Raw genomic sequence first — 24,900 nt, 5'->3', positions numbered from 1 at the left:
AGAAGGGCACCTAAAGTTTGGAGGATTAAACCAAAATTTTATTTCAAATCAATGGAAATAGATGTATGAATATGAAAGTAGCATACTCACTGGACTTTTCAATCTTTACGTTATTCTCTAGGATCAGAAATTATTTGTGAGTGACGATCCGAAGTTGTTGCTATGTCTCGTTTTTTTACTACTGGCTCAGACAGTGAGTCAGAATCGTCACTTTCTGGAGATGAATTAGTAACCAAGCCTGTTGGAGGCAATTTTGGGAAACAGTAAGTATAAATAGGGATGGTTAGGATTGGAGAGGTGGGTTCTAGGTTCCTAGAAAATAATTAGATTGGGTTAAACAGGTGGAGTGAGGCTTTTATGACAAATTTTGCATATTGGTTGAGGCTATTGAATGAAAATATATGATATTGCAATTTGCATTTCTATTCTAATTTCTGAATAGCGTTAGCTGCAGAACTGTAAAAACTAATCTTGTACACAATTAAAAATAAGCTAGAAAAAACATTCTGGCGTTAATGATATTTGTTGAAGCATCCCTGACAGATGCATTCAAATATAAAACAACCCTCTTGGTGATTTTTTTTCCCTAAAAACTGTTAGCACAAGGTTTCCCTCTTGCATTTGTTCCCCTCTGACTTCCAGTTTCTTCCTTCAGTTACTCATAGATATGTCCCTTCAGCTATTTCCCTTCTCGTCTTGTAGGCCTTTGCTGCTAAGTGAGGATGAAGAAGATACAAAAAGAGTTGTGCGCAGTGCTAAAGACAAAAGGTGAAGTATACTGGAAGAAGAAGGGCACCTAAAGTTTGGAGGATTAAACCAAAATTTTATTTTTAAATCTTTGGAAAGCCCCTTATCCTATTGGTGGCTGGTTTACATTGGGCTTGGTGGCATTGCCTTCTTTGAGGCCATAGTCTTTTTTTCATGGCCTAAATACTGCATATATCCTTATTTTGCCTTTCTTTTTGCCCCCTGGTTTAATTGTTCCTTGTCCTCTTTTTCCTGCCTGCCAGATTTGAGGAACTAACCAATTTGATCAAAACAATCCGGAATGCTATGAAGATTCGAGATGTCACCAAATGCCTGGAGGAATTTGAGTTGTTGGGCAAGGCTTACGGGAAGGCCAAGAGTATTGTCGACAAGGAAGGAGTGCCCCACTTCTATATCCGCATCTTGGCAGATCTTGAGGACTATCTCAATGAGGTATTAGCTGAAGAGCATGATAGACAAAGTTGTTGATTTTTTATTGTCTGATCAGAAAGGATTACGCATTTCAATTTTTATCAGGAAAGTGCCTCTGTAGTGTATAGAAACATGCTCTCCCTGTGATACAAAAGAAATACAATGTCTCATCCAGAAGGTCCACTATAGTTCTTTTTTCCAAAAAGTCTTTGATTCAGGTCACATAATAATCGACCTCAGAATTGAAGCAAAGATGTGAAGATAATCTTTCCTCACTCTAAATCCTGTCTCTTTGTTTCTAGCTAGTTGCTGGTTCATAATGAATTACCATATTTTTCAGACTATAAGGCGCTCCGGACTATAACATGCACCTAGTTTTTGGGGAGGAAAACAAGGGGAAAAAAATCTGCCTCCGCCTCCCAGCAACTTGCCTCCTTTCAGCAAACAGCCTGGTCAGCTTCAGCACAGCCTGATTGAGCACAAGCAGCTGGATCTACCTCCCGGAATACTGCCTGTCAGCTGTTCCAGGCTGCGGGGATTGCCACTATTGCCGCCCATCACCGCTGTTACCTCTGCCGCAAGTTCCATTTTTGGCAACAGGGATAGGTGTGCAGAGGCCGAAAATGGGGCGCACGGAGGTGGCAATGGGCTGTGTCAATCCCCGCAGCCTGGAAAACCTGATAGTCGGTATTCCGGGAGGCAGATCCAACTACCATTCAGCTGTTCGTGCTAAATCAGACTGTGCTGAAGCTGACCAGGCTGTTTGCTGTTTGCTGCAAGGAGGCAGATTGTTGGGAAGGAGAGGCCAGCAGTGGCCAAGGCTTCAGCAATATTCGCTGTATAAGACGCACAGACATTTCCACCCACTTTGGGGGGGAGTGCATCTTATACACCGAAAAATATGGTAATTATAGCATAATGAAGATAGTGGAGGTGTGCAACATTTCCAGAAATTTAGAAAACATGGTGGTCTAATCATTTTTTCCTTTGTTGGTGAGTGGTAACCAATATATCTGAAAGTCACATTGGTTGATGTAAAAAAAAAATTGAAGGGGGAGGGGGAAGTCCTAAATATGTTTTCTTTAAAAAAAAAGAAAGAAAGAATGCTTGCATTCAAACTTTAGTTCCTTTCTTCTGAAACTAGAACTCTTGGTATCCCAAAGTGTAACAAACTCAGTGCTTTATATTTGAGTTGCGCATTTGAAAATGCTATTTCTATGGTCATTGATGCTTGCCATTTCTGAACGCACCTTGATGGTAAGAGGATATGTGAGCCAGTGCTGTATGCACAATATTTACTGGATCTTAGTGGAGTAATCATTGAATGGATTAGATGTTGCAGTCTGAGGAAGCAACTAGTGCTGCTCTCCATATGCACTCTTTTGTCTTCTGTAGCTTTGGGAGGACAAGGAAGGCAAGAAAAAAATGAACAAGAACAATGCCAAAGCACTGAGTACTCTCCGCCAGAAGATCCGGAAGTACAACCGAGATTATGAAACCCAGATAACTGCTTATCGCCAGGTATTGACTTATGCAAGAGAGGCTGCAGAGATGTATTTTACAACAACTACTGTGTGGGATTAACACTAACAGCAAACGTGTAGGATGGTGGCTGAAGGGAGGACTTGAACAGTCATGTTTGCAATGGACAAGAAAGTCCATATGGGTAGTATGGGGTGGGGTAGAATAATATATATCATTATTCCAGCATATTAGTCATGTTTTCCTAGAATCCTGAGCTGTCAGCTGATGAAGATGAGGACAAGAAAAGTGATGATTCAGAGGGTAAGTATTGATGCAAGAACCATGCAATTGAAGGATGTCCTCTGTTCTGAGCAAGTGTTTTTATGATTTGGTGTGTGAAATCTCCTCTCTCATTGGTTCCTCCCATTTTCTGCTTTCAGGATCCTCTTCCTCAAGTGAAGATGATGATGATGAGGGAATAAGCGCAGCAGCCTTCTTGAAAAAGAAAGAAGGAGCAGTTGAGAGTCGCAGCAAGTTTCTCAAAAAGATAGAGGTGAGAGTTCCAGGAAAGAGCCTCAAAGAAAGATTTTATGGCTAGCCTCCTCAGGGCTCTCCAGGAGGATTCAGAGTAGGAGAACCCAAGCCTCCCTGGGAACGTAAGACAGAAATTTCCATATTTTCTCAGCCAGATTATCCATGGCAGTCAGATTTTATTAGAGACAAAGCAGTTTTCTGCTAGAAGGAACTTCGCTATACTGTGGCAAAAAATTCCTTTGGAAAGTGATTTGCTGGATTAATACATATTTTTTTTCCTGACAGGACGAAGATGAGGAAGAAGAGGAGTCAGATGATGATGAGGATTGGGGCTCATCGGATTCAGAATCTGATTCAGAGTCAGATGAAGATGAAAGCAAATACACCTCCTTGGCTTCAAAGTTCCTTAAGAAGTAAGGACAAGATTCCTTAGAAGGAAGGGGAGGTGGGAACCTTACCTTTGTGCAAGATCATCCATCATGCCTTAGAGGTAGTCCTTGGTTTATGATGGTAACTGGGACTGGAATTTCTGTCACTAAACATTGCAGTTGTAGTGATGTGATGTGACTGCATCCCATAGTGATGACAATCATAGTAGTCCCCATTGCTGTTGTTAAGGGATTACCGGGCATTGTTAAGCAAGGATCTGGCATCTTCCTGCTAGCTTCCAGCAGCAAACTCCATGGGGAAGCCAGCAGGAAGTCAGGAGTTGCAAGCGGATAAGTGCCAGTGGGCAAAGGGCACAGAAGTAGCCACTAGGATGGCTGCTGCTGGGGATGGGAAGGTGGGCAAACAACTTCTGTGATGACACACATACACCCAGGCTGGAGCAACTGCTGTTGGCGGTGGGAGGATGCGCAAGCTGCCCTGTGCTCTGCCATCCTTGCCACCAACAACTGGCTCGGTTCCACTGTTGATGCATGCATGGTATTGGTCTTTGTAAGACCTTCTTCCTATGGCCACACATCAATCTCCTAAAGCCTTATGAGAAGGCTGCACACAGCCTCAGGAAGGAGGCCTTTCACAGACCGTAGTTGTCTGGTGACACGGCCGCAAAGTGCCAGAATTTTGATCACGTGACTACTGGGACGCCTCAGCAGCCATAACTTCAAGGATTGGGCATAAGTGTCATAACTTCATATGGTCACTAAACAAATGGTTCTTAAGTGAGAACTAGTTGTATAACTGCGATCCTCAAGTTTCAGGCAAGCAAATCATATTTATCTTGTTGTATTTTAAACTTGTGCCTTTAATCTTCTGTGTTTGTGCTTACGTCTCTCAAGGGCAGATGTTCAAGGTTATAGCCAGCAGCCGCAGTGGTTTACGTTGAGGACCTCTTGCATAACGAAGCATCCTAAAAGCTTAATTAATTTTTGGGTTTTTTTAATTTCTCTATACAGCCTCATGATACATAACTAAGATCCATTTCATGCTGAATAAACTAAATTATTAATGTATCTTAAATAGAAAACTATCTTTAGATATATTTTTACTCCAGAAACATTTTATTAAAATAAATTTGATAAAAATGAAAAAAATCCGATGTAAATTTTAGAAAACCTATTTTTTAATTTTTTAAAAAAAATCATTGACTTTTATCCACCCTGGTTCTCACATTTTCTACTTACAAAAAAGAAATCCTTGTCTTCCCCCTCACCCAGTCTTTATGACCTAAATTATTGATAATTTTAGATCTTTTTACAGGATTTTTATTCCTTAAATTTTAGACTTGTCCTACACAGGTAGTCCTTGGGTTATGACAGTTTCTTCAAGGAGCATACAAAGTTATCATGGCACTGAATGAAAAGGACTTATGGGTCATTGGAGTGCTAGTCATTGGAGTATCCCTGCAGTATGGGAATTATCATGTGATCATAGTTTCCAAGTTTCCTGCTGCCTTTCCAAAAGCAAGGTTCGGGGAAACCTGGCAGGAATTTGGAAGTCATGATCATATGAAATCCCTGCTTAATGATTGCAGTTCTCATTTATTGACAGCAACGAGGACTGCTGGAATTGCTGTCATTAAGTAACATGGACATAGGACACTGTGCTGATGACATCATTTAGAATTGCTATCAATACATGCAGATTTCCTATAGATTGAAAGTTAGATCCCTTGATCTATTAGTAGTTGATTCCAATCTTAGCAGACCAGTATTCTATGCAAGGGTAGGTAGATAGCAGGGAAATCTTGGTCTATTGGGGTAAAATAATCTTGCCTGTCAGAGTTTTGCAGAGTGACTAGTATTATGAGGTAAACCCAGGAGTTGATCAATCCAGCTTTCAGTTGCCTCCCCTTACAACCTTACATCATCTTTCAGCTATTAAATCTACATTATCTGACAGGTTTGGATTCAAATGCGATTTGTGGGATGGAAAGAAAGGGAGCTGTTTTCATTAGATAAGGTTTGATCAACAGTATTCAAAGCCAGCAATGTTTCTGGGATTAAATCATATAGCTAGCTCAAGATTTTAGAATCACTGCATTGAAAAAAACCTGATCTATTTAATCCTCCAAAATTAAGAGTTGGCACAGAGGAAGAAAAGAGGATTCTGGAGAAGAAAAAAGAAGATAAAGCAAAGAAGAAGCAAGACCGTAAATCCAAAAAGTATGAAGATGATGAAGATGATAACGAAGGCGGTGAATGGGAAAAAGTCAAAGGAGGTGTCCCTCTGGTTAAGGTGAGGCATTGTCTCTATCCAGCTGGGAAATTAACCAGAGACAGAGTAGAAGGGAAGTTTATTCAGCTGGCAGATTAGCCAGAGACGGAGTAGAAGGGAAGTTTATTCAGCTGGCAGATTAGCCAGAGACGGAGTAGAAGGGAAGTTTATTCAGCTGGCAGATTAGCCAGAGAGGGAGTAGAAGGGAAGTTTATCAGCTGGGAGATTAGCTAGAGTAGAAGGAATTAGGAAGTTTATCCAACTGGGAGATTAGCCAGAGAGGGAGTAGAAGGAATTGGGAAGTTTATCATTTGTTGTTCTCTCCCCCTGTAGGAAAAGCCAAAGATGTTTGCTAAGGGCACAGAGATAAACCACGCTGTGGTAGTGAAGAAACTCAATGAGATTCTACAGGCGCGTGGCAAGAAAGGCACTGATAGGTGAGACAAAGGCGCTTTAACATTGCTGGGCAAGAGTAACTGAAATCATTCTCAAATTGACTGCTTTTTTCTTCCTCTGGGAGGCGAATAAATAGGTCATTTCTCAGATGGCATCTGGGATGGTTTAGATCAGGGGTGTCAAACTCAAGGGAGACAGGCAGATTAACCTCAAGACCAAAAATTCAGAAGTTGATTATGAAAACAAAGCATATCTGATATGACAATAAAATATATACGCAGAAAAGGTCCACCTTGCCTGGTATTGAAATCTTTTCCTCTGAAAGGAGCTAGTCAGTTCTAAGCTTCATGCAGACATTAATACACGATGCAACATCCTTTGCACTGAAGCAACTTCCTCTTTCATCAGTGTGATAGTAAGGAGCAATTGGGCAATACTTGCTTCTGTTTTACACTAGCCTCAGCTAAATGTCTGCGGTGCTTTTACAAGAGGCAACTGGACTTTCTTTTGTTTTTCCCTGGAGATGTTTCGCTTCTCATCCAAGAAGCTTCTTCAGAGCTTGGATGAGAAGCAAAATGTCTTCAAGGAAAAAACAAAACAGAGAACAAAAACAAAACAAAGGAAGTCCAATGTTCTCTTGAAAAAGCACCTTTGGAACTAACCCCAGGTATTATCCATTCTCAAGAAACAGTGCTACATCTTATAAACTTGTGACATGCTAGAAGATGGCTAATTGAAATTGGGAACTGACCTCTTATGAACTTTTTATCACCACATGATGGAGGTGGGCATAAGGTCTGTGTCTAGAGTTTGCTGTGGTTTGTTTGCATCAGACCAGACTAGACAGGAAGGAGTCACATGTTCCAGGTTGAGGTTATAATTCAGCCTCTTGACCTGTTGGACAAGTTTGAGAAGGACTTCTGCATAAGAAAGGGCACGGCCAAACATTTCAATCCTCTTTACGCTCACTTTTGGAAGGACGAGAGCTTTGGCTTCATATATTCCAATGTCTACTCTTAAAATTACTCCCAAACTTCCAAATTGAGTAAAAAAAAAAAAAGCCTTTCAAAATTTTGTTGCTGAACGCTGATGGCATGAGCTCATGGTGTTCTGGGAGCTACAGATAAGATGGCAATAGTTAGAGTAGCAATAGCAGTTAGACTTACATACCGCTTTACAATGCTTTATAGCCGTCTCAGCAATTTACAGAGTCAGCATATTGCCCCCAAAAGTTTGGGTCCTCATTTTACTCGCCTCGGAAGGATGGAAGGCTGAGTCAACCTTGAGCCAGTGAAAATCGAACTGCGAAACTACAGGCACCCACCAGTCAGCAGAAGTAGTCTGCAGTACTGCATTCTAACCACCGCACCGCCATGGCTCATAATGGCTAAGTATGGTTAAGTTAAGGCTTTAGACCAAAGTCCAATGGACTTTGTGCTGAGTTTGAGAAAGTAATTCAAAATAATAATCTGCCATCTCCTCACACCTGTTGTCATAGTAGTCTCTACGCTTTCTGTGATCTTCCTCAGGGCTGCCCAGATTGATCTTTTGCAGCTTTTGGTTGGAATTGCAGCAGAGAACAACTTGGGAATAGCCATTGACCTCAAAATCAAGTTCAACATCGTTGCCTCTTTGTATGACTACAACCCCAACTTAGCTACATATATGAAGGTATGGGGGAATAAAGAAGGAAAGTAAGATGCCGCAAGAGTTTGTTCCTTGCCCGCTTTGGGTGTGAGAGATGTGAACATGGAAGATCGGTTGTTTTATTCCTATAATACAGGAGGTCCTCACGACCAGAATTGAGCCCAAAATATATGTTATTAAATGAGGAATTTGTTAAGTGAGTTTTGCCCTACTTTATGACTTTTCTTGCCACATTTGTTAAGTGAATCACTTTAGTTGTTAAATTAGTAACACGGCTGGTAAGTGAATCTGGCTTCCCCATTGACTTTGCTTGTCAAAAGATCACAAAACGGGATCACGTGACCCTGAGATATTGCAACTGTCATAAATATGAACTACTTGTCAAGCACTCGTATGTAAATCACATGACCATGGGATGCTGCAACAGTCAATAAGTATGAAAAATGATCATAAGTCCCTTTTTTTCAGTGCTGTTGTAACTTCGAACAGTCATTAAATGAGCTGTTGTAAGTTGAGGACTACCTGTACCAAGATCCTTTGCACTGAAGCAACTTCCTCTTTCATCAGTGTGATAGTAAGGAGCAATTGGGCAATACTTGCTTCTGTTTTACACTAGCCTCAGCTAAATGTCTGCGGTGCTTTTACAAGAGGCAACTGGACTTTCTTTTGTTTTTCCCTGGAGATGTTTCGCTTCTCATCCAAGAAGCTTCTTCAGAGCTTGGATGAGAAGCAAAATGTCTTCAAGGAAAAAACAAAACAGAGAACAAAAACAAAACAAAGGAAGTCCAATGTTCTCTTGAAAAAGCACCTTTGGAACTAACCCCAGGTATTATCCATTCTCAAGAAACAGTGCTACATCTTATAAACTTGTGACATGCTAGAAGATGGCTAATTGAAATTGGGAACTGACCTCTTATGAACTTTTTATCACCACATGATGGAGGTGGGCATAAGGTCTGTGTCTAGAGTTTGCTGTGGTTTGTTTGCATCAGACCAGACTAGACAGGAAGGAGTCACATGTTCCAGGTTGAGGTTATAATTCAGCCTCTTGACCTGTCGGACAAGTTTGAGAAGGACTTCTGCATAAGAAAGGGCACGGCCAAACATTTCAATCCTCTTTTACGTTCACTTTTGGAAGGACGAGAGCTTTGGCTTCATATATTCCAATGTCTACTCTTAAAATTACTCCCAAACTTCCAAATTGAGTAAAAAAAAAAAAAGCCTTTCAAAATTTTGTTGCTGAACGCTGATGGCATGAGCTCATGGTGTTCTGGGAGCTACAGATAAGATGGCAATAGTTAGAGTAGCAATAGCAGTTAGACTTACATACCGCTTTACAATGCTTTATAGCCGTCTCAGCAATTTACAGAGTCAGCATATTGCCCCCAAAAGTTTGGGTCCTCATTTTACTCGCCTCGGAAGGATGGAAGGCTGAGTCAACCTTGAGCCAGTGAAAATCGAACTGCGAAACTACAGGCACCCACCAGTCAGCAGAAGTAGTCTGCAGTACTGCATTCTAACCACCGCACCGCCATGGCTCATAATGGCTAAGTATGGTTAAGTTAAAGGCTTTAGACCAAAGTCCAATGGACTTTGTGCTGAGTTTGAGAAAGTAATTCAAAATAATAATCTGCCATCTCCTCACACCTGTTGTCATAGTAGTCTCTACGCTTTCTGTGATCTTCCTCAGGGCTGCCCAGATTGATCTTTTGCAGCTTTTGGTTGGAATTGCAGCAGAGAACAACTTGGGAATAGCCATTGACCTCAAAATCAAGTTCAACATCGTTGCCTCTTTGTATGACTACAACCCCAACTTAGCTACATATATGAAGGTATGGGGGAATAAAGAAGGAAAGTAAGATGCCGCAAGAGTTTGTTCCTTGCCCGCTTTGGGTGTGAGAGATGTGAACATGGAAGATTGGTTGTTTTATTCCTATAATACAGGAGGTCCTCACGACCAGAATTGAGCCCAAAATATTAAATGAGGAATTTGTTAAGTGAGTTTTGCCCTACTTTATGACTTTTCTTGCCACATTTGTTAAGTGAATCACTTTAGTTGTTAAATTAGTAACACGGCTGGTAAGTGAATCTGGCTTCCCCATTGACTTTGCTTGTCAGAAGATCACAAAACGGGATCACGTGACCCTGAGATATTGCAACTCTCATAAATATGAACTACTTGTCAAGCACTCGTATGTAAATCACATGACCATGGGATGCTGCAACAGTCATAAGTATGAAAAATGATCATAAGTCCCTTTTTTTCAGTGCTGTTGTAACTTCGAACAGTCATTAAATGAGCTGTTGTAAGTTGAGGACTACCTGTACCAAGATCGTTAATGATTTCCTCTTTATTCTCCTTGTTTGCAGCCAGAGATGTGGCAGAAATGTCTCAACAGCATTGATGAGCTGCTGGACATCCTCTTTGCACACACCAACATCTTCATTGGACAGAACATTGCAGAGGATTCTGAAAACCTGGCCAACGCTGAGCAGGTGAGTTTCTGCAGGTCCTCCCAGCCTGTCAACCATCCTGCAATATGTTGTATAGGTAGTCTTCGACTTAGGACTGGCTGCTTAGCGCCTTTTAAGATGGATTTCCAACAAAAATCCATCTTAAAAGGAGGGCAGGGGGGAGGACTATGTTCTTATTGATGAGGGTGGTTGTATTGAGACAGTAAGTGGGAGGGGCAGGTATGGCGGAGGTGGGGGGTCATATCGATTTTCGGGAGCGCGTGCTCAATATTTGAAAGTGATCACGCGCTCCGACCCCTCAGACCTCTCCTGTTCCCCGGATGGTCAGGATCCTCAGAGCTTGGACCTTTGATTGATGTTGTGCAATGCACGGTCCGTGGTGAATAAAGCCCCCCTTATTTGTGATCTTATACAGGGGGGCTCCGCGGACCTTATGGGCATTACGGAGACCTGGTTGGGCACAGAAGGGGAGGTGCCCCTTGGAGAAATGTGCCCACCGGGTTTCCGGGCATTCCATCAACCGAGGGCTCAAAGTAAGGGTGGGGGGGTGGCGGTTGTGATAAAGGAGAGTCTAGAGCCGAGGGAGACCACTGTTCCTCAGATTGCCGGTTGTGAATCCTTCTTTGTGAAGTGGGGTCATAGGTGTCAGTTGGGCTTGTTAGTCACGTACCTGGCTCTTTGCTGCGTGACCACAGCCCTGCCCGAGCTGTTGGAGGTGCTTGCTGGGGTGGCGGTTGAGACCCCTAGACTTATGGTCATGGGGGACTTTAACCTGCCATCTACCGGCATGTCATCGACGTCGGCTCGGGAGTTCATGGCCTCCGACGGCCTTGGACCTGACGCAAGTAGTGGATGGCCCTACGCACATCGGGGGAGGCACACTGGATTTGATTTTCATCTCTGGACAGTGGATGAGTGATCTGGTTTTGGGAGATGTAGTCATTGAGCCGTTGTCATGGTCAGATCACTCTCTCCTCCGCCTGGACTTTCAGACCACCACTCACCACCGCAGGGAGATGGGACCAATACGGTGGTTCCGTCCCAGGCACCTGATGGACCCAGAGAGGTTCCTGACGGAGCTTGGACCATTCCCTGAGGACATGGCTGAAGAACTAGTCACGGCTTGGGAACGGGCCGCGGCTGGGGCTCTTGATCGTGTCGTGCCTTTGCGGCCTCTGACCCGGCGTAGGTCTCAACCAGCTCCTTGGTTCTCTGAGGAGCTGAGGGAGATGAAACGCCGGAGAAGACGCCTAGAGAGTTCCTGGAGATCCAGCCGTTCAGAAGCTGATCGGACACTAGTTAGGTCCTTTAGTAGGACCTACCTAGTGGCACTGAGGGAAGCGAGGTGTTTTTACGTCTCCTCCCTCACTGCGTCGGCAGATAACCGTCCGGCCACCCTGTTTCGGGTGACCCGCTCCCTTCTTCAACAGGGGATGCGGGATGACCCGTTAAAGGGACGTGCCGAGGAGTTTAGTGGTTATCTATATGATAAAATCGCTCAGCTTCGGGATGGTTTGGATCAAAATTGGGTGGATCCAGGTGAGATGTCAGAGATACGTCTTGTTGAGACGGTTTGGGATGGATTTGATCCTATGGCTCCCGAGGACATGGACAGGTAACTGGGGAGGTTGAATGCCACCACATGTTTACTGGACCCATGCCCCTCCTGGTTGGTGCTGGCCACACAGGAAGTGACACGAGGCTGGCTCCGGGGGATTATAAATGCTTCATTGTTGGAGGGGGTCGTCCGTGCCGCCTTGAAAGAGGCGGTAGTGAGACCCCTCCTCAAGAAGCCTTCCTGGACCTGGCTGTTTTAGGTAATTATCGTCCGGTCTCCAACCTTCGCTTTGTGGCGGTTTGGGATGGATTTGATCCTATGGCTCCCGAGGACATGGACAGGTTACTGGGGAGGTTGAATGCCACCACATGTTTACTGGACCTGTGCCCCTCCTGGTTGGTGCTGGGCCACACAGGAAGTGACACGAGGCTGGCTCCGGGGGATTATAAATGCTTCATTGTTGGAGGGGGTCGTCCCTGCCGCCTTGAAAGAGGCGGTAGTGAGACCCCTCCTCAAGAAGCCTTCCCTGGACCTGGCTGTTTTAGGTAATTATCGTCCGGTCTCCAACCTTCGCTTTGTGGCGAAGGTTGTAGAGAGTGTGGTGGCATGTCAGCTTCCCCGGTACCTGGATGAAACTGTCTATCTAGACCCGTTCCAGTCCGGCTTTCGACCCGGATATAGCACGGAGACGGCTTTGGTCGCGTTGGTTGATGATCTCTGGAGGGCCAGGGATAGGGGTTATTCCTCTGCCCTGGTCCTATTAGACCTCTCAGCGGCTTTTGATACCATCGACCATGGTATCCTACTGCACCGATTGGAGGGATTGGGAGTGGGAGGCACCGTTTATCGGTGGTTCTCCTCCTATCTCTCCGATCGGTCGCAGACAGTGTTGGCAGGGGGGCAGAGGTCGGCCCCGAGGCACCTCACTTGTGGGGTGCCACAGGGGTCGATTCTCTCGCCCCTCCTGTTCAACATCTATATGAAGCCGCTGGGTGAGATCATCAGTGGCTTTGGGGTGAGGTACCATCTGTACGCTGATGATACTCAGCTGTACTTTTCCACCCTGGGCCACCCCAACGAAGCTGTTGAAGTGCTGTCCGGTGTTTGGAAGCCGTACGGGTCTGGATGGGGAGAAACAGGCTCAAGCTCAATCCCTCCAAGACGGAGTGGCTGTGGATGCTGGCACCCCGGTACAGTCGGCTGCAACCGCAGCTGACTGTTGGGGGCGAGTTATTGGCCCCGAGGGAAAGGGTGCGCAACTTGGGTGTTCTCCTGGATGCACGGCTGTCTTTTGAAGATCATTTGACGGCCATCTCCAGGAGAGCTTTTTACCAGGTTCGCCTGGTCCGCCAGTTGCGCCCCTTCCTAGACCGGGATGCCTTATGCACGGTCACTCATGCGCTCGTGACATCTCGCTTGGATTACTGCAACACTCTCTACATAGGGCTCCCCTTGAAGGGCATCCGGAGGCTGCAGTTGGTTCAGAATGCAGCTGCGCGGGTGATAGAGGGAGCCCCTCGTGGCTTCCATGTTACACCTATCCTGCGCAGACTGCACTGGCTACCTGTGGCCTTTCGGGTGCGCTTCAAGGTTTTGGTCACTATCTTTAAAGCGCTCCATGGCATAGGGCCGGGTTACTTACGGGACCGCCTACTGCCACCGATTGCCTCCCACCGACCCGTACGCTCTCACAGAGAGGGACTCCTTAGGGTGCCGTCCGCCAGGCAGTGCCGACTGGCGACACCCAGAGGAAGGGCTTTCTCTGTGGGGGCTCCCACCCTCTGGAACGAGCTTCCCCCAGGGCTGCGCCAACTTCCCGACCTCCGAACCTTCCGCCATAAGCTTAAGACACATCTATTTATTTGCGCAGGGCTAGCCTAGGGTTTTTAGTTTTAAATTTAGTTTTAATGGGGTTTTATACTATTTTAGTGATATTTTAATTTCGGCCTAATTAATAAGTTTTTAATTGTTGTTTTTATTTGTATTATTCTTATGTTTTTATATGGCTGTACTCCCTGAGTCCCTCGGGAGATAGGGCGGTATAAAAATTCAAATGAATGAATGAATGAATGAATGAACAAACAAGCAATTTAAATAATAAAAAAATTTAAAAAACAAACAAACAAACAAACAAACGAAGAATCCCAATCTGGATTCAAAGTTCCAGTGGCTGCCACCCCATCCTGTGGTCGTGTGATCATATTTTGGTTACTTGGCAGTTGACCTACATATATGACTATTGCCAGCATCCCATGGTCATATGATCATGATTTACAAAAGTTTTTTCCCCCTAGAAATTATTCTGAGGGGTGTTTTGGGGGGGTGGAATCACTGAATACAGAGAACATGTTCTCTAAATCGGGTCTCAACCTTCGCTTTGTGGCGAAGGTTGTAGAGAGTGGTGGCATGTCAGCTTCCCGGTACCTGGATGAAACTGTCTATCTAGACCCGTTCCAGTCCGGCTTCGACCCGGATATAGCACGGAGACGGCTTTGGTCGCGTTGGTTGATGATCTCTGGAGGGCCAGGGATAGGGGTTATTCCTCTGCCCTGGTCCTATTAGACCTCTCAGCGGCTTTTGATACCATCGACCATGGTATCCTACTGCACCGATTGGAGGGATTGGGAGTGGGAGGCACCGTTTATCGGTGGTTCTCCTCCTATCTCTCCCATCGGTCGCAGACGGTGGTGGCAGGGGGCAGAGGTCGCCCCGAGGCACCTCACTTGTGGGTGCCACAGGGCCGATTCTCTCGCCTCCTGTTCAACATCTATATGAAGCCGCTGGGTAAGATCATCAGTGGCTTTGGGGTGAGGTACCATCTGTACGCTGATGATACTCAGCTGTACTTTTCCACCCCGGGCCACCCCAACGAAGCTGTTGAAGTGCTGTCCCGGTGTTTGGAAGCCGTACGGGTCTGGATGGGGAGAAACAGGCTCAAGCTCAATCCCTCCAAGACAGAGTGGCTGTGGATGCTGGCACCCCGGTACAGTCGGCTGCAACCGCAGCTGACTGTTGGGGGCGAGTTATTGGCCCCGAGGGAAAGGGTGCGCAACTTGGGTGTTCTCCTGGATGCACGGCTGTCTTTTGAAGATCATTTGACGGCCATCTCCAGGAGAGCTTTTTACCAGGTTCGCCTGGTCCGCCAGTTGCGCCCCTTCCTAGACCGGGATGCCTTATGCACGGTCACTCATGCACTCGTGACATCTTGCTTGGATTACTGCAACGCTCTCTACATGGGGCTCCCCTTGAAGGGCATCCGGAGGCTGCAGTTGGTTCAGAATGCAGCTGCGCGGGTGATAGAGGGAGCCCCTCGTGGCTCCCATGTTACACCTATCCTGCGCAGACTGCACTGGCTACCTGTGGCCTTTCGGGTGCGCTTCAAGGTTTTGGTTACCATCTTTAAAGCGCTCCATGGCATAGGGCCGGGTTACTTACGGGACCGCCTACTGCCACCGATTGCCTCCCACCGACCCGTACGCTCTCACAGAGAGGGACTCCTTAGGGTGCCGTCCGCCAGGCAGTGCCGACTGGCGACACCCAGAGGAAGGGCTTTCTCTGTGGGGGCTCCCACCCTCTGGAACGAGCTTCCCCCAGGGCTGCGCCAACTTCCCGACCTCCGAACCTTCCGCCGCGAGCTTAAGACACATCTATTTATTTGCGCAGGGCTAGCCTAGGGTTTTTAGTTTTAAATTTAGTTTTAATGGGGTTTTATACTATTTTAGTGATATTTTAATTTCGGCCTAATTAATAAGTTTTTTAATTGTTGTTTTTATTTGTATTATTCTTATGTTTTTATATGGCTGTACTCCCTGAGTCCCTCGGGAGATAGGGCGGTATAAAAATTCAAATGAATGAATGAATGAATGAATGAACAAACAAGCAATTTAAATAATAAAAAAATTTAAATAATAAACAAACAAACAAACGAAGAATCCCAATCTGGATTCAAAGTTCCAGTGGCTGCCACCCCATCCTGTGGTCGTGTGATCATATTTTGGTTACTTGGCAGTTGACCTACATATATGACTATTGCCAGCATCCCATGGTCATATGATCATGATTTACAAAAGTTTTTTCCCCCTAGAAATTATTCTGAGGGGTGTTTTGGGGGGGTGGAATCACTGAATACAGAGAACATGTTCTCTAAATCGGGTCTCCAACCTTGTCAATTTTAAGACTTGTGGATTTGCAACTCCCAGAATTGGAGTTGGAGCAAAGCTGGCTGGAGGAATTCTGGGAGTTGAAGTCCACAAGTCTTAAAGTTGACAAGGTTGGAGACCCCTGCTCTAAGTGACCATCTCAAAAAAACATAAAATCAGATTGGTCACATGGATCGTCAACTTAACAACTGTCATGATACACAAATGAAAATTCCAGGCTCTGTTACAGTCATAAGTCGAGGACTACTTGGTAGGAAGGGCTGAGTGAAAACTGCAAAGATCAAAGAGGATGCTGCTGCACTGGCAGACCAAGAAAAAAAAAGCTTTTTTATTTATCCCACTTCCCCAAGAACGCTGCACAGACAGTCCAATCACATCCATAGCCTCATAACTGGGAGTAATGGTGATTGTAACTCAGTCCAGTTCTACTTTGGAGAAAGATAAACTGAGTCTGCTAGTCCTAATCCTGCCCCTTCCTTTCTGCCTTTCCGTGGCCAGCCCCTTCGCATACGTGGGTGCATCTTGACCTTGGTGGAGCGGATGGATGAGGAGTTTGTGAAAATTATGCAGAACACAGACCCTCATTCTCAAGGTGAGTGTACATGAACATGTCCATCAAGTGGTGTCTTAGAGGTAAGGGAAGAAGGAAATCCATTGAAAGTGGAGATAATGAAAGGAAGTGGGTTGGGACAGAAGGTATCTTGCCTAATAATAGGAATATTTAGGCTCCTAGTTGAATGTTAAGGGAGACATGGTGGCTCAGTAGCTAAGATGCTGAGCTTGTCAATCGAAAGGTCAGCAGTTCATATCCCTAGTGCCGCATAGCAGGTTGAGCTCTTGTTACTTGTCCCAGCTTCTGCCAACCTTGCAGTTCGAAAGCACATAAAAAATGCAAGTACAAAAATAGGGACCACCTTTGGTGGGAAGGTAACAGCATTCCGTGTGCCTTTGGCATTTAGTCATGTTGGCCACATGACCACAGAGATGTTTTTGGACAACGTTGGCTTTTCGGCTTTGACACGGAGATGAGCATCGCCCCCTAGAGTTGGGAACGACTAGCACATAAGGTGCATGGGGAACCTTTACCTTTAGTTGAATGTTGTCCTCAGCAGAATTGCCTCTTTTAACCAGACAGGATTGATTTGAAGCCTGTTAAGTTGCAAAGTTGAAGTTCACCCTTATCTTTTCATGTTACTCTGCCTGCTTACCAAAGAATAGAAATAGCACTTATATACCGCTTCATAGTGCTTTTACAGCCCTTAAGCAATTTACAGAATCAGCATATTGCCCCCCAACAATCTGGTTCCTCATTTTACCAACCTTGGAAGGAAGGAAGGCTGAGTCGACCTTGAGCCAGTCAGGAATGAATTCCTGGCGTGCCAGCCTGCCCCTCATGTGGCTCTGTTCCGAATAGGCCACAACCCAGTAGTGGGCTGCTGCCTGGTGGTTGGGGGACCCCTGTGCTTAGGGTTTGAACCGCTGGAATACTGAAAGCTGACTTTTTCCAGGCAACAAATCCAGTTTCTTTAAGCTGCTGAGCCATTGTGCCTCCATTGTAGATAACAAAAAGTTATAGGTCAGCATGAAAGGGTTTTGTGATCAAGGGCCTTCATGTTTCTACATTTTAAATTTTGTAATTGTAAGGGCATAAAACAACAGATATTTTAACCATCTCTCCATAGCCACCAAAGTGAAAGCTGATGGGGAGGGGAGGTTTTGCAGGACTGCATTGCCAGATTCCACCTAATCAAACAAGGGAACCCACCCTCATTTCTTGTAAAAGACTAAGCTAAGCATGTGTAGTATGTTTCTCCTAGAATATGTGGATCACCTGAAGGATGAAGCTCGAGTGTGCAAGATCATAGAACGGGTGCAGACTTACCTGCAGGACAAGGGAACTACAGATGAGATCTGCCGTGTTTATCTGCGCTGCATCCTCCACACCTATTACAAGTTTGACTACAAGGCTCACCAGCGCCAGCAAGGCCCAGCAGGAGACAGCAAGGTAAGGTGGTCCCTCTGATCGGCAAGGAACATCAGTAGTTGGATCTCCCCTCTCCTGAGAAAGAAATTTGCCTTCCTAGGCCAGTGCTTCCTAATCATCATCACCTTCTGCTGATTAACAGATGCTGGGGATTGGATTTGGGGGTTATGCCCTACAAGCATATAGCTTTATGAAATAAAAGTAACAGCTTGAAACCAGTTTCTAGGAAACTTCATAGACCAGTGTTTCTCAACCTTGGCAGTTTTAAAACATGCTAGCTGGAGAATTCTGAGAGTTGAAATCCACACATCTTAAAGTGACCATGCTTGAGAAACACTGTCATAGAAGACACAGCCATGTCTTCCAGGATACCTTAGTTGCTTCCCAATCTGACTGACAGCTCTGGAATTCAAAGGGGTCTCCCACCCAAATGATAGCCTGATCCAGTGCTATTTAATTTCTGAGCCCAAACAAGGTTGATCAGGTGGTGCCACCTGTCAAGAGGTAGCTTTGTAGAGAATTAAACATTCTTTTACAAAACCACAACTTCCAGCATTTGAGACCAGTCCTCTAATCAGATAACTAATTTCCTTGTTGGGAATCCAGAATGTTAAACCGTAACAAAAATAGTTTATTGTAAACGAAAGTAGCATATTAAGTTAGTGATAATTTCTGAGTTTGGTTGTTTTCCTGCAGATGTTCCATTACCAGACTAAATAACATTATCAATACAAGCTCAGACAACCCCAAGAGGAAAGCAAAGGTTAGAGAAAAATTGATATGTTAGGGCAAAACTGTGTGCAGCATTTGTGACCAAGGGCCACAGTTAAAAATACACATTTTTTTTCTCCTGTTACATTAAAAATTAGACTTTGGATTTCTTGTGACTTGGAGATTATTGTTAGATTTCTTGCAAGATAAGGAGAAAAGCCAACTTTGGAATTTGAGGATTCAATCTGATCTGACCATATTGTGCTTGGGGTTAAAGTTAGGGTTTTTAATATATGCTTATTCATATTTGACAATTTACTATATGTTAGATTAAAATAGTTTGAATATTAATATGTTAAGATAGTTTAAACACTGGATATTCATTGAAACTAGAGAGATGTTGCATTGTATAATTACCTTTGTATTGAAAAGAATTTAAGGTATAATAAAAAATATTTTTTTAAAAAAGAAAAGGATTTAAGGTTTTATATTTGATGTATTTTTTTCTGTCACTTTTCTCTTCTGTTATTTCCCTCCCTCCCCCCCCTTTCATGTTAGATTGTACTTTAATGATTGCTTATGAAAAATAATAAATATGTTTGCAAAACAAAATAAAAATCATAGTTTGGCTGAAACCTTTTAAGAGTGCTTTAAAAGGCTGTGTGCAACTTTGAGACTGCAAGTCGCAACACTTCACATTAGGAGTATGTGATTTATTGATACTGGGGCTAATTTACATTCTCTGCTTATCTCAGTCCGAACAAGACCAAGCAGAAAACGAGGGGGAAGATTCTGCAGTGCTGATGGAGCGCCTTTGCAAATTCATCTATGCCAAGGATCGGACAGACCGGATCCGCACCTGTGCCATTCTTTGCCATATTTATCACCATGCCTTGCATGATCGCTGGTACCAGGCCCGTGACTTGATGCTTATGAGCCACCTTCAAGATAATATCCAGCATGCGGACCCTCCAGTTCAGGTTAGAGAGGAACAAGTGGTTTGGTAGCTGTTGAGAACCAACATTGAACTTGCCTGCTTGATAATGGTTGTGGTGGTGATAGCACAGAGTTTGGATGAACAGCAGACTTTCTGCCGTCCTATTCTCTTTGGTCTGCTTGGAGACCAACTACCCTTCCAATGGGGCAAACCACAGCTTCCTCTAAACAAAATGGAAGACGCCCAACTTAATCAACCAATCAGCCTAGTAAAGAGGGAAACTTAAAGTTTTGCTTGACAATCTGTACTGTGAAAGGGCAGCAATAAGAATCAGTTATTTGAGCAGCTACTGAATTCTCCATGGGATCCGAAATATAGATAATAGGAAAAGAGATGCTGATAGTTTTTCAAACCCTGTTTGTTTTTCCCCCCTCCCAGATCCTGTATAATCGGACAATGGTTCAGCTGGGGATCTGTGCCTTCCGCCAGGGCTTGATCAAAGATGCTCATAATGCTTTGCTGGACATTCAGTCTAGCGGAAGAGCAAAGGAATTGCTGGGGCAGGGTCTCTTGATGCGTAGCATGCAAGAGCGCAACCAGGAGCAAGAGAAGATTGAGAAGCGCCGGCAGGTTCCTTTCCACATGCACATCAACCTGGAACTCCTGGAGTGTGTCTACCTGGTCTCTGCCATGCTGCTTGAGATCCCTTACATGGCTGCTCATGAGTTCGATGCCCGTCGGCGAATGATCAGCAAGCAGTTCCATCATCAACTGCGGGTGGGCGAGCGCCAGCCTCTTCTAGGTAAGCAGTCCAAAGGATGCTTGCTTTAGCCCCCAAAGATGCAATTCCGGCCATTATCTACCTCTAAGGTTTCAGAAGATTAAAGGGAATCTGGTTCTGCCAGCTAGAAGCAAATAGAAGCCAATAAGGAGGACATGAAGGCAACATTATCGTTCCGTTTGTGTTCCCCAGCAAGTACCAGTAAGAGATACAGGTTCTCACTACTTGCAGTTTATGGGTAGTCCTCAACTTACAATCATAGTGAAGCCTACTAAGTGATTGTAAGTCAAGAACTACCTATTATAAGAATAACCAGGGTGGCTGAGTTGAGATAGATTGCTAGCCCATAAATCACAGTTTACCAAGGAAATAGTTGTATTCTGTGAATACAAAACAAACTATATTCTTCTCTAATATAATGTGTGACATTTGATCCTGGAAGAAATATTTAGCCATCCTGACTGATACTATGTTACTTTGGGGGGAATTAAGCCTTTGTGATTTTTTTAAATAGTTTTTTTTTCTCTGACAAATTATTTAATCTCTGTAAATCAAGTAAAATTTGGGGAACTCATCTCCTTTTGTAACAGAGAAACAATTGGCTTATTACTTATAGTTAAATACATAGTTTTATTCTTTTATAACATACGAAATTTGTCATTTTCTGGAATGGCAAAGTAGTACTTTTTTTCCCTAAGGGATTGTGGCTTATTCATTTAGATAATTAAAATCCTCTCTAAAGGATTCAAGGAACATCCTTATATCTTTCCCCACCTCTCTTTTCCCTTGCTTCAGGCCCCCCTGAATCGATGAGAGAACATGTTGTAGCAGCGTCCAAGGCTATGAAGATGGGTGACTGGAAGACATGTCACCGTTTCATTGTCAATGAGAAAATGAATGGAAAAGTCTGGGATCTGTTTCCCGAGGCTGACAAAGTGCGCAGCATGCTTGTCCGGTCAGTTGCAAAAGGGTCATATTGTGAGAGAAGTGAGCCATGGATGCGATGGAATATAGTGAGGAGGGGGAGTCCCAGGTGGGAGGGGCTGCATTTCTGAGGGATAACAGACAACTCAGTCTGGATATTACATGCGAGAGAAAGGTGTATTTAGTTTCTTCCTAACAGTTCATGGAGTATATTTTAGATGCAGATAATAGAGTTCTCCATCTGGCAAGATTTTCTCTATAGAGACATGAAACAATAACCCAGCTTGGAAGAATTATCATGTTTTATTCTTGATTTTGGGCCTCCCATTGATCTAGGAAAAGTACAACTATGTCCAGTTTTGCTCCAATATATTGCTGGAACTGTAGCGGCAAAGATACAGTGGAAATAATTTTGAAGAGTAAAATCTGTAATTTTGAAGAGTAAAAATCTTGGGGACCGAAATTTTTAAATAATTTGAGAGAGGCTCCTTTTCCTCATTCTCACTGCCGTTGTTTTTTCTCTCGACCACATCCCAACAGGAAGATCCAAGAGGAGTCTCTCCGAACCTATCTCTTCACCTACAGCAGCGTTTATGACTCAATCAGGTATGGCCATATTGGGGCTCCATAGGAGGAGAGAGGTCCACGGTTAACTGTGATGGCATTTTGGCAGAGTAGTGCTTTGCCCTGAATATAGACTACATATATTTTATAGATAAGAAAGTTGACTATGGACAATGGGTTTCAGAATTCCCTTTGAATTATCTGACTTATCTGTACAGTACTTGGTGGTTAATGTAACTCTGGTCCTTAGTTACAGACCCTTCTGAGCTACTGTTTTCTCAATAAATTTCCTTCTTGGCAAGAGGCTAATGTGTCAATCCTAAATAGCTGAATCTCATAATTCTCTGCTTCCTATGGTCCATTTTCCTAGCATGGAGATCCTGTCCGATATGTTTGAGCTGGATCTGCCCACTGTGCACAGCATCATCAGCAAGATGATCATCAATGAAGAGCTGATGGTGAGAACTTTTGTGTGAGGTCAGCTGGGGTGGCTAGAGAAATTAATTACACACCAGGAGGGGGCAGGAAAAATGACCTGCTTCAAAGAATAGCAGGAGGAAGACCATAGCCATCCATAGGCAGTTTCTGCAGCAACAAGAAGACAAGAATATGTAAGATCTAAAGCACATATAGCTTTTTTTCTTTTATGTATACTGAGAGCATATGCACCAAAACAAATTCCTTGTGTGTCCAATCACACTTGGCCAATAAATTCTATTCTATTCTATTCTAGTCACAGGCCTAATTTGTAAAAATATTTGTCATCGTCAGCAAGAAAAATCTCATCTCTAAGAACAGTTGTATGGGTAGGCCTTGATTTACAACCACAAATAAGATCAAAATTTCCATTGCAAAGCAAGCAGTTAAGTGAGTTATGCTTGATTTAAAGAATTTTTAGTTATATTTTTAGATCACAGTAGTTATGTGAATCGCTGCAGGTGTTGAGTGAATCACAGCTATTAAGCCAATCTGAATTTTTATTGACTTTGCATGTTGGAAGCTGGCCGGGAAGGTTGCAGGTGGCAATCATATACGATCCCAGGATGCTACAACCATTGTAAATGCATGCCAGGTGCCCAAGTTTTGATTACATGACCACTAGAATGCTGCAGGGATTGTAAGTGCGAAGACCAATTATAAGTTACTTTTTCACTGCTGATGCTATTCTTTTAGTCTAAAAGACTAAAAGAATACCATAGTCCTCAATTTACAACCACAATGGAGCCCGAAATTTGTTGCTGAGGGAGAAATTTGTTAAGTGAGTTTTGCCCTATTTTACGACTTCACCTTTGTGAAGTGAATCACTGTAGTTTTTAAACGAGTAACCTGGGTTCTTAAGGGCATCTGGTTGACTTCGCTTGTCAGAAAGTTGCAACATGGGATCACATGATCCCAGACACTGCAACTGTTATAAATGTGAGTCATCTGTCAAGCATCCAAATATAAATAACATGACTGTAGGGATGCTGCAAAGGACATGAGTATGCAAAATGGTCATAAGTCATTTTTTCAGTGCTGTTGTAAGTCCGAATGATCACTAAGCAAACTGTTGCAAGTCAAGGACTACCTGCAGTTGTAAGTATAGGCAGATGTGTTGGCAAATAACCCTTCAAACAAGGGGAATTATGAACAGGAGAGACTGAATCCAAACCTTGTAGTGGGTAGGAGGATTACAGCATTAAGGTCAGATTCAGTTCCATACTGTGTGTAGAAATTCCATTTTGGTAGAAGTAGGAAGTCACAACTTGCTTTTAATGTGTACAAGGTATTCTGTGCCTTGCTTTTCTAGGCCTCCTTAGATCAGCCAACCCAGACAGTTGTGATGCATCGAACAGAGCCCACCACCCAACAAAACCTGGCATTGCAGCTGGCTGAGAAGCTGGGCAGCCTTGTGGAAAACAATGAGAGGGTCTTTGACCAGAAACAAGGCACTTATGGTGGCTACTTTCGTGGTAAGTTAAAGCCCTGGTGTCACTGGTACTTAACTATTTTTCTGGCATCTTATTTCTCTTCTATTAACTGTTACATACAGGCACAACACATAAACACACTCATGTCTGAACTACCCTTTAACAAAGGGAAAAATATTTCAGCGGCTGTAGAACATAATCTGAAAATATTTTGAAAGTTTCTTTTACTAAGCGTTTTCCCTGTTATCGGGGCAGGAAACCTTTCTTTTCATTACAAGAGTCAAGTCAATCTTCTTATAATATCTCAGCCATTTCTGCCCTCTTCCTGCTTCCTGCCCTCTCCCCCAATGAAACCTGCAAAGCCAAAATGATATTCATTCCATGGCCATTTATTGTTTCCTTTTCCCTGATCCATATTTTGCTACAAAGTCATTCGTTTCTGTTTGGTTTGGTGTCTTCTCCTTTGCTGGTACCTCCTAATCTACTCATGTCTTATCTTACAGACCAAAAGGATGGCTATCGTAAGAATGAAGGGGGCTACCTGCGCCGGGGAGGATATCGGCAGCAAGAACGTCAGAGCAATTACTAAACTTAAAGCTGTTTTTATTCAGTTAATTTGGGGGAGAGAGAGATTACCAGTAATCATAATTCAAAGACATGCAATAAAAAAATTGCTAAAAAGGAAGTCTATTTAGTGTCCTTGGGAACAGACCAGGTAAATTAATTGAACAGAATGACAAGAATCTTCAGGCTCCATTGCATTCCCAGTCTTCAGTAGTTACTATCTGGGCTGAGAATGAAAGAATGACAATGACATAGGAATTTAGACTTCTGTTCATCTTCAGTTTTAATAGGATCTGAAAATTAAAGATAAGGAATTTCTCCTCAGGGAACATTTGTTAAAGATGGTGTTCTCAAAAACCAAATGTGAAGAAACGACCCCAGGTAACCCTTACTGGAGCATTACTTGTATTGGATGTATCTGAAACTAAATAAACCATAAGTATGAAACATG

At 43.8% G+C, this 24,900-nt stretch overlaps 1 protein-coding gene across 1 annotated transcript; it reads left to right on the top strand.

Annotated features, from left to right (window-relative positions):
- Positions 1 to 96: 96 nt before the first annotated feature.
- Positions 97 to 24,900, top strand: LOC131198609 (eukaryotic translation initiation factor 3 subunit C). The gene is made up of 20 exons (XM_058183431.1): positions 97 to 263; positions 703 to 768; positions 1,011 to 1,200; positions 2,575 to 2,700; positions 2,910 to 2,964; positions 3,084 to 3,196; positions 3,463 to 3,590; positions 5,703 to 5,859; positions 6,172 to 6,275; positions 7,764 to 7,905; positions 10,252 to 10,377; positions 16,573 to 16,666; positions 17,892 to 18,079; positions 19,525 to 19,749; positions 20,145 to 20,508; positions 21,283 to 21,442; positions 21,952 to 22,017; positions 22,346 to 22,433; positions 23,765 to 23,927; positions 24,389 to 24,900. The coding sequence occupies exons 1-20, from the start codon at positions 163 to 165 to the stop codon at positions 24,472 to 24,474; spliced, it is 2,742 nt and encodes a 913-aa protein (XP_058039414.1). The 5' UTR covers positions 97 to 162; the 3' UTR covers positions 24,475 to 24,900.

The sequence above is a fragment of the Ahaetulla prasina genome, chromosome 4 (assembly GCF_028640845.1).
Source record: "Ahaetulla prasina isolate Xishuangbanna chromosome 4, ASM2864084v1, whole genome shotgun sequence".
In the NCBI taxonomy this organism is placed as follows: Eukaryota; Metazoa; Chordata; class Lepidosauria; order Squamata; family Colubridae; genus Ahaetulla; species Ahaetulla prasina.
This window is presented reverse-complemented; position numbering and strand designations above follow the sequence as displayed.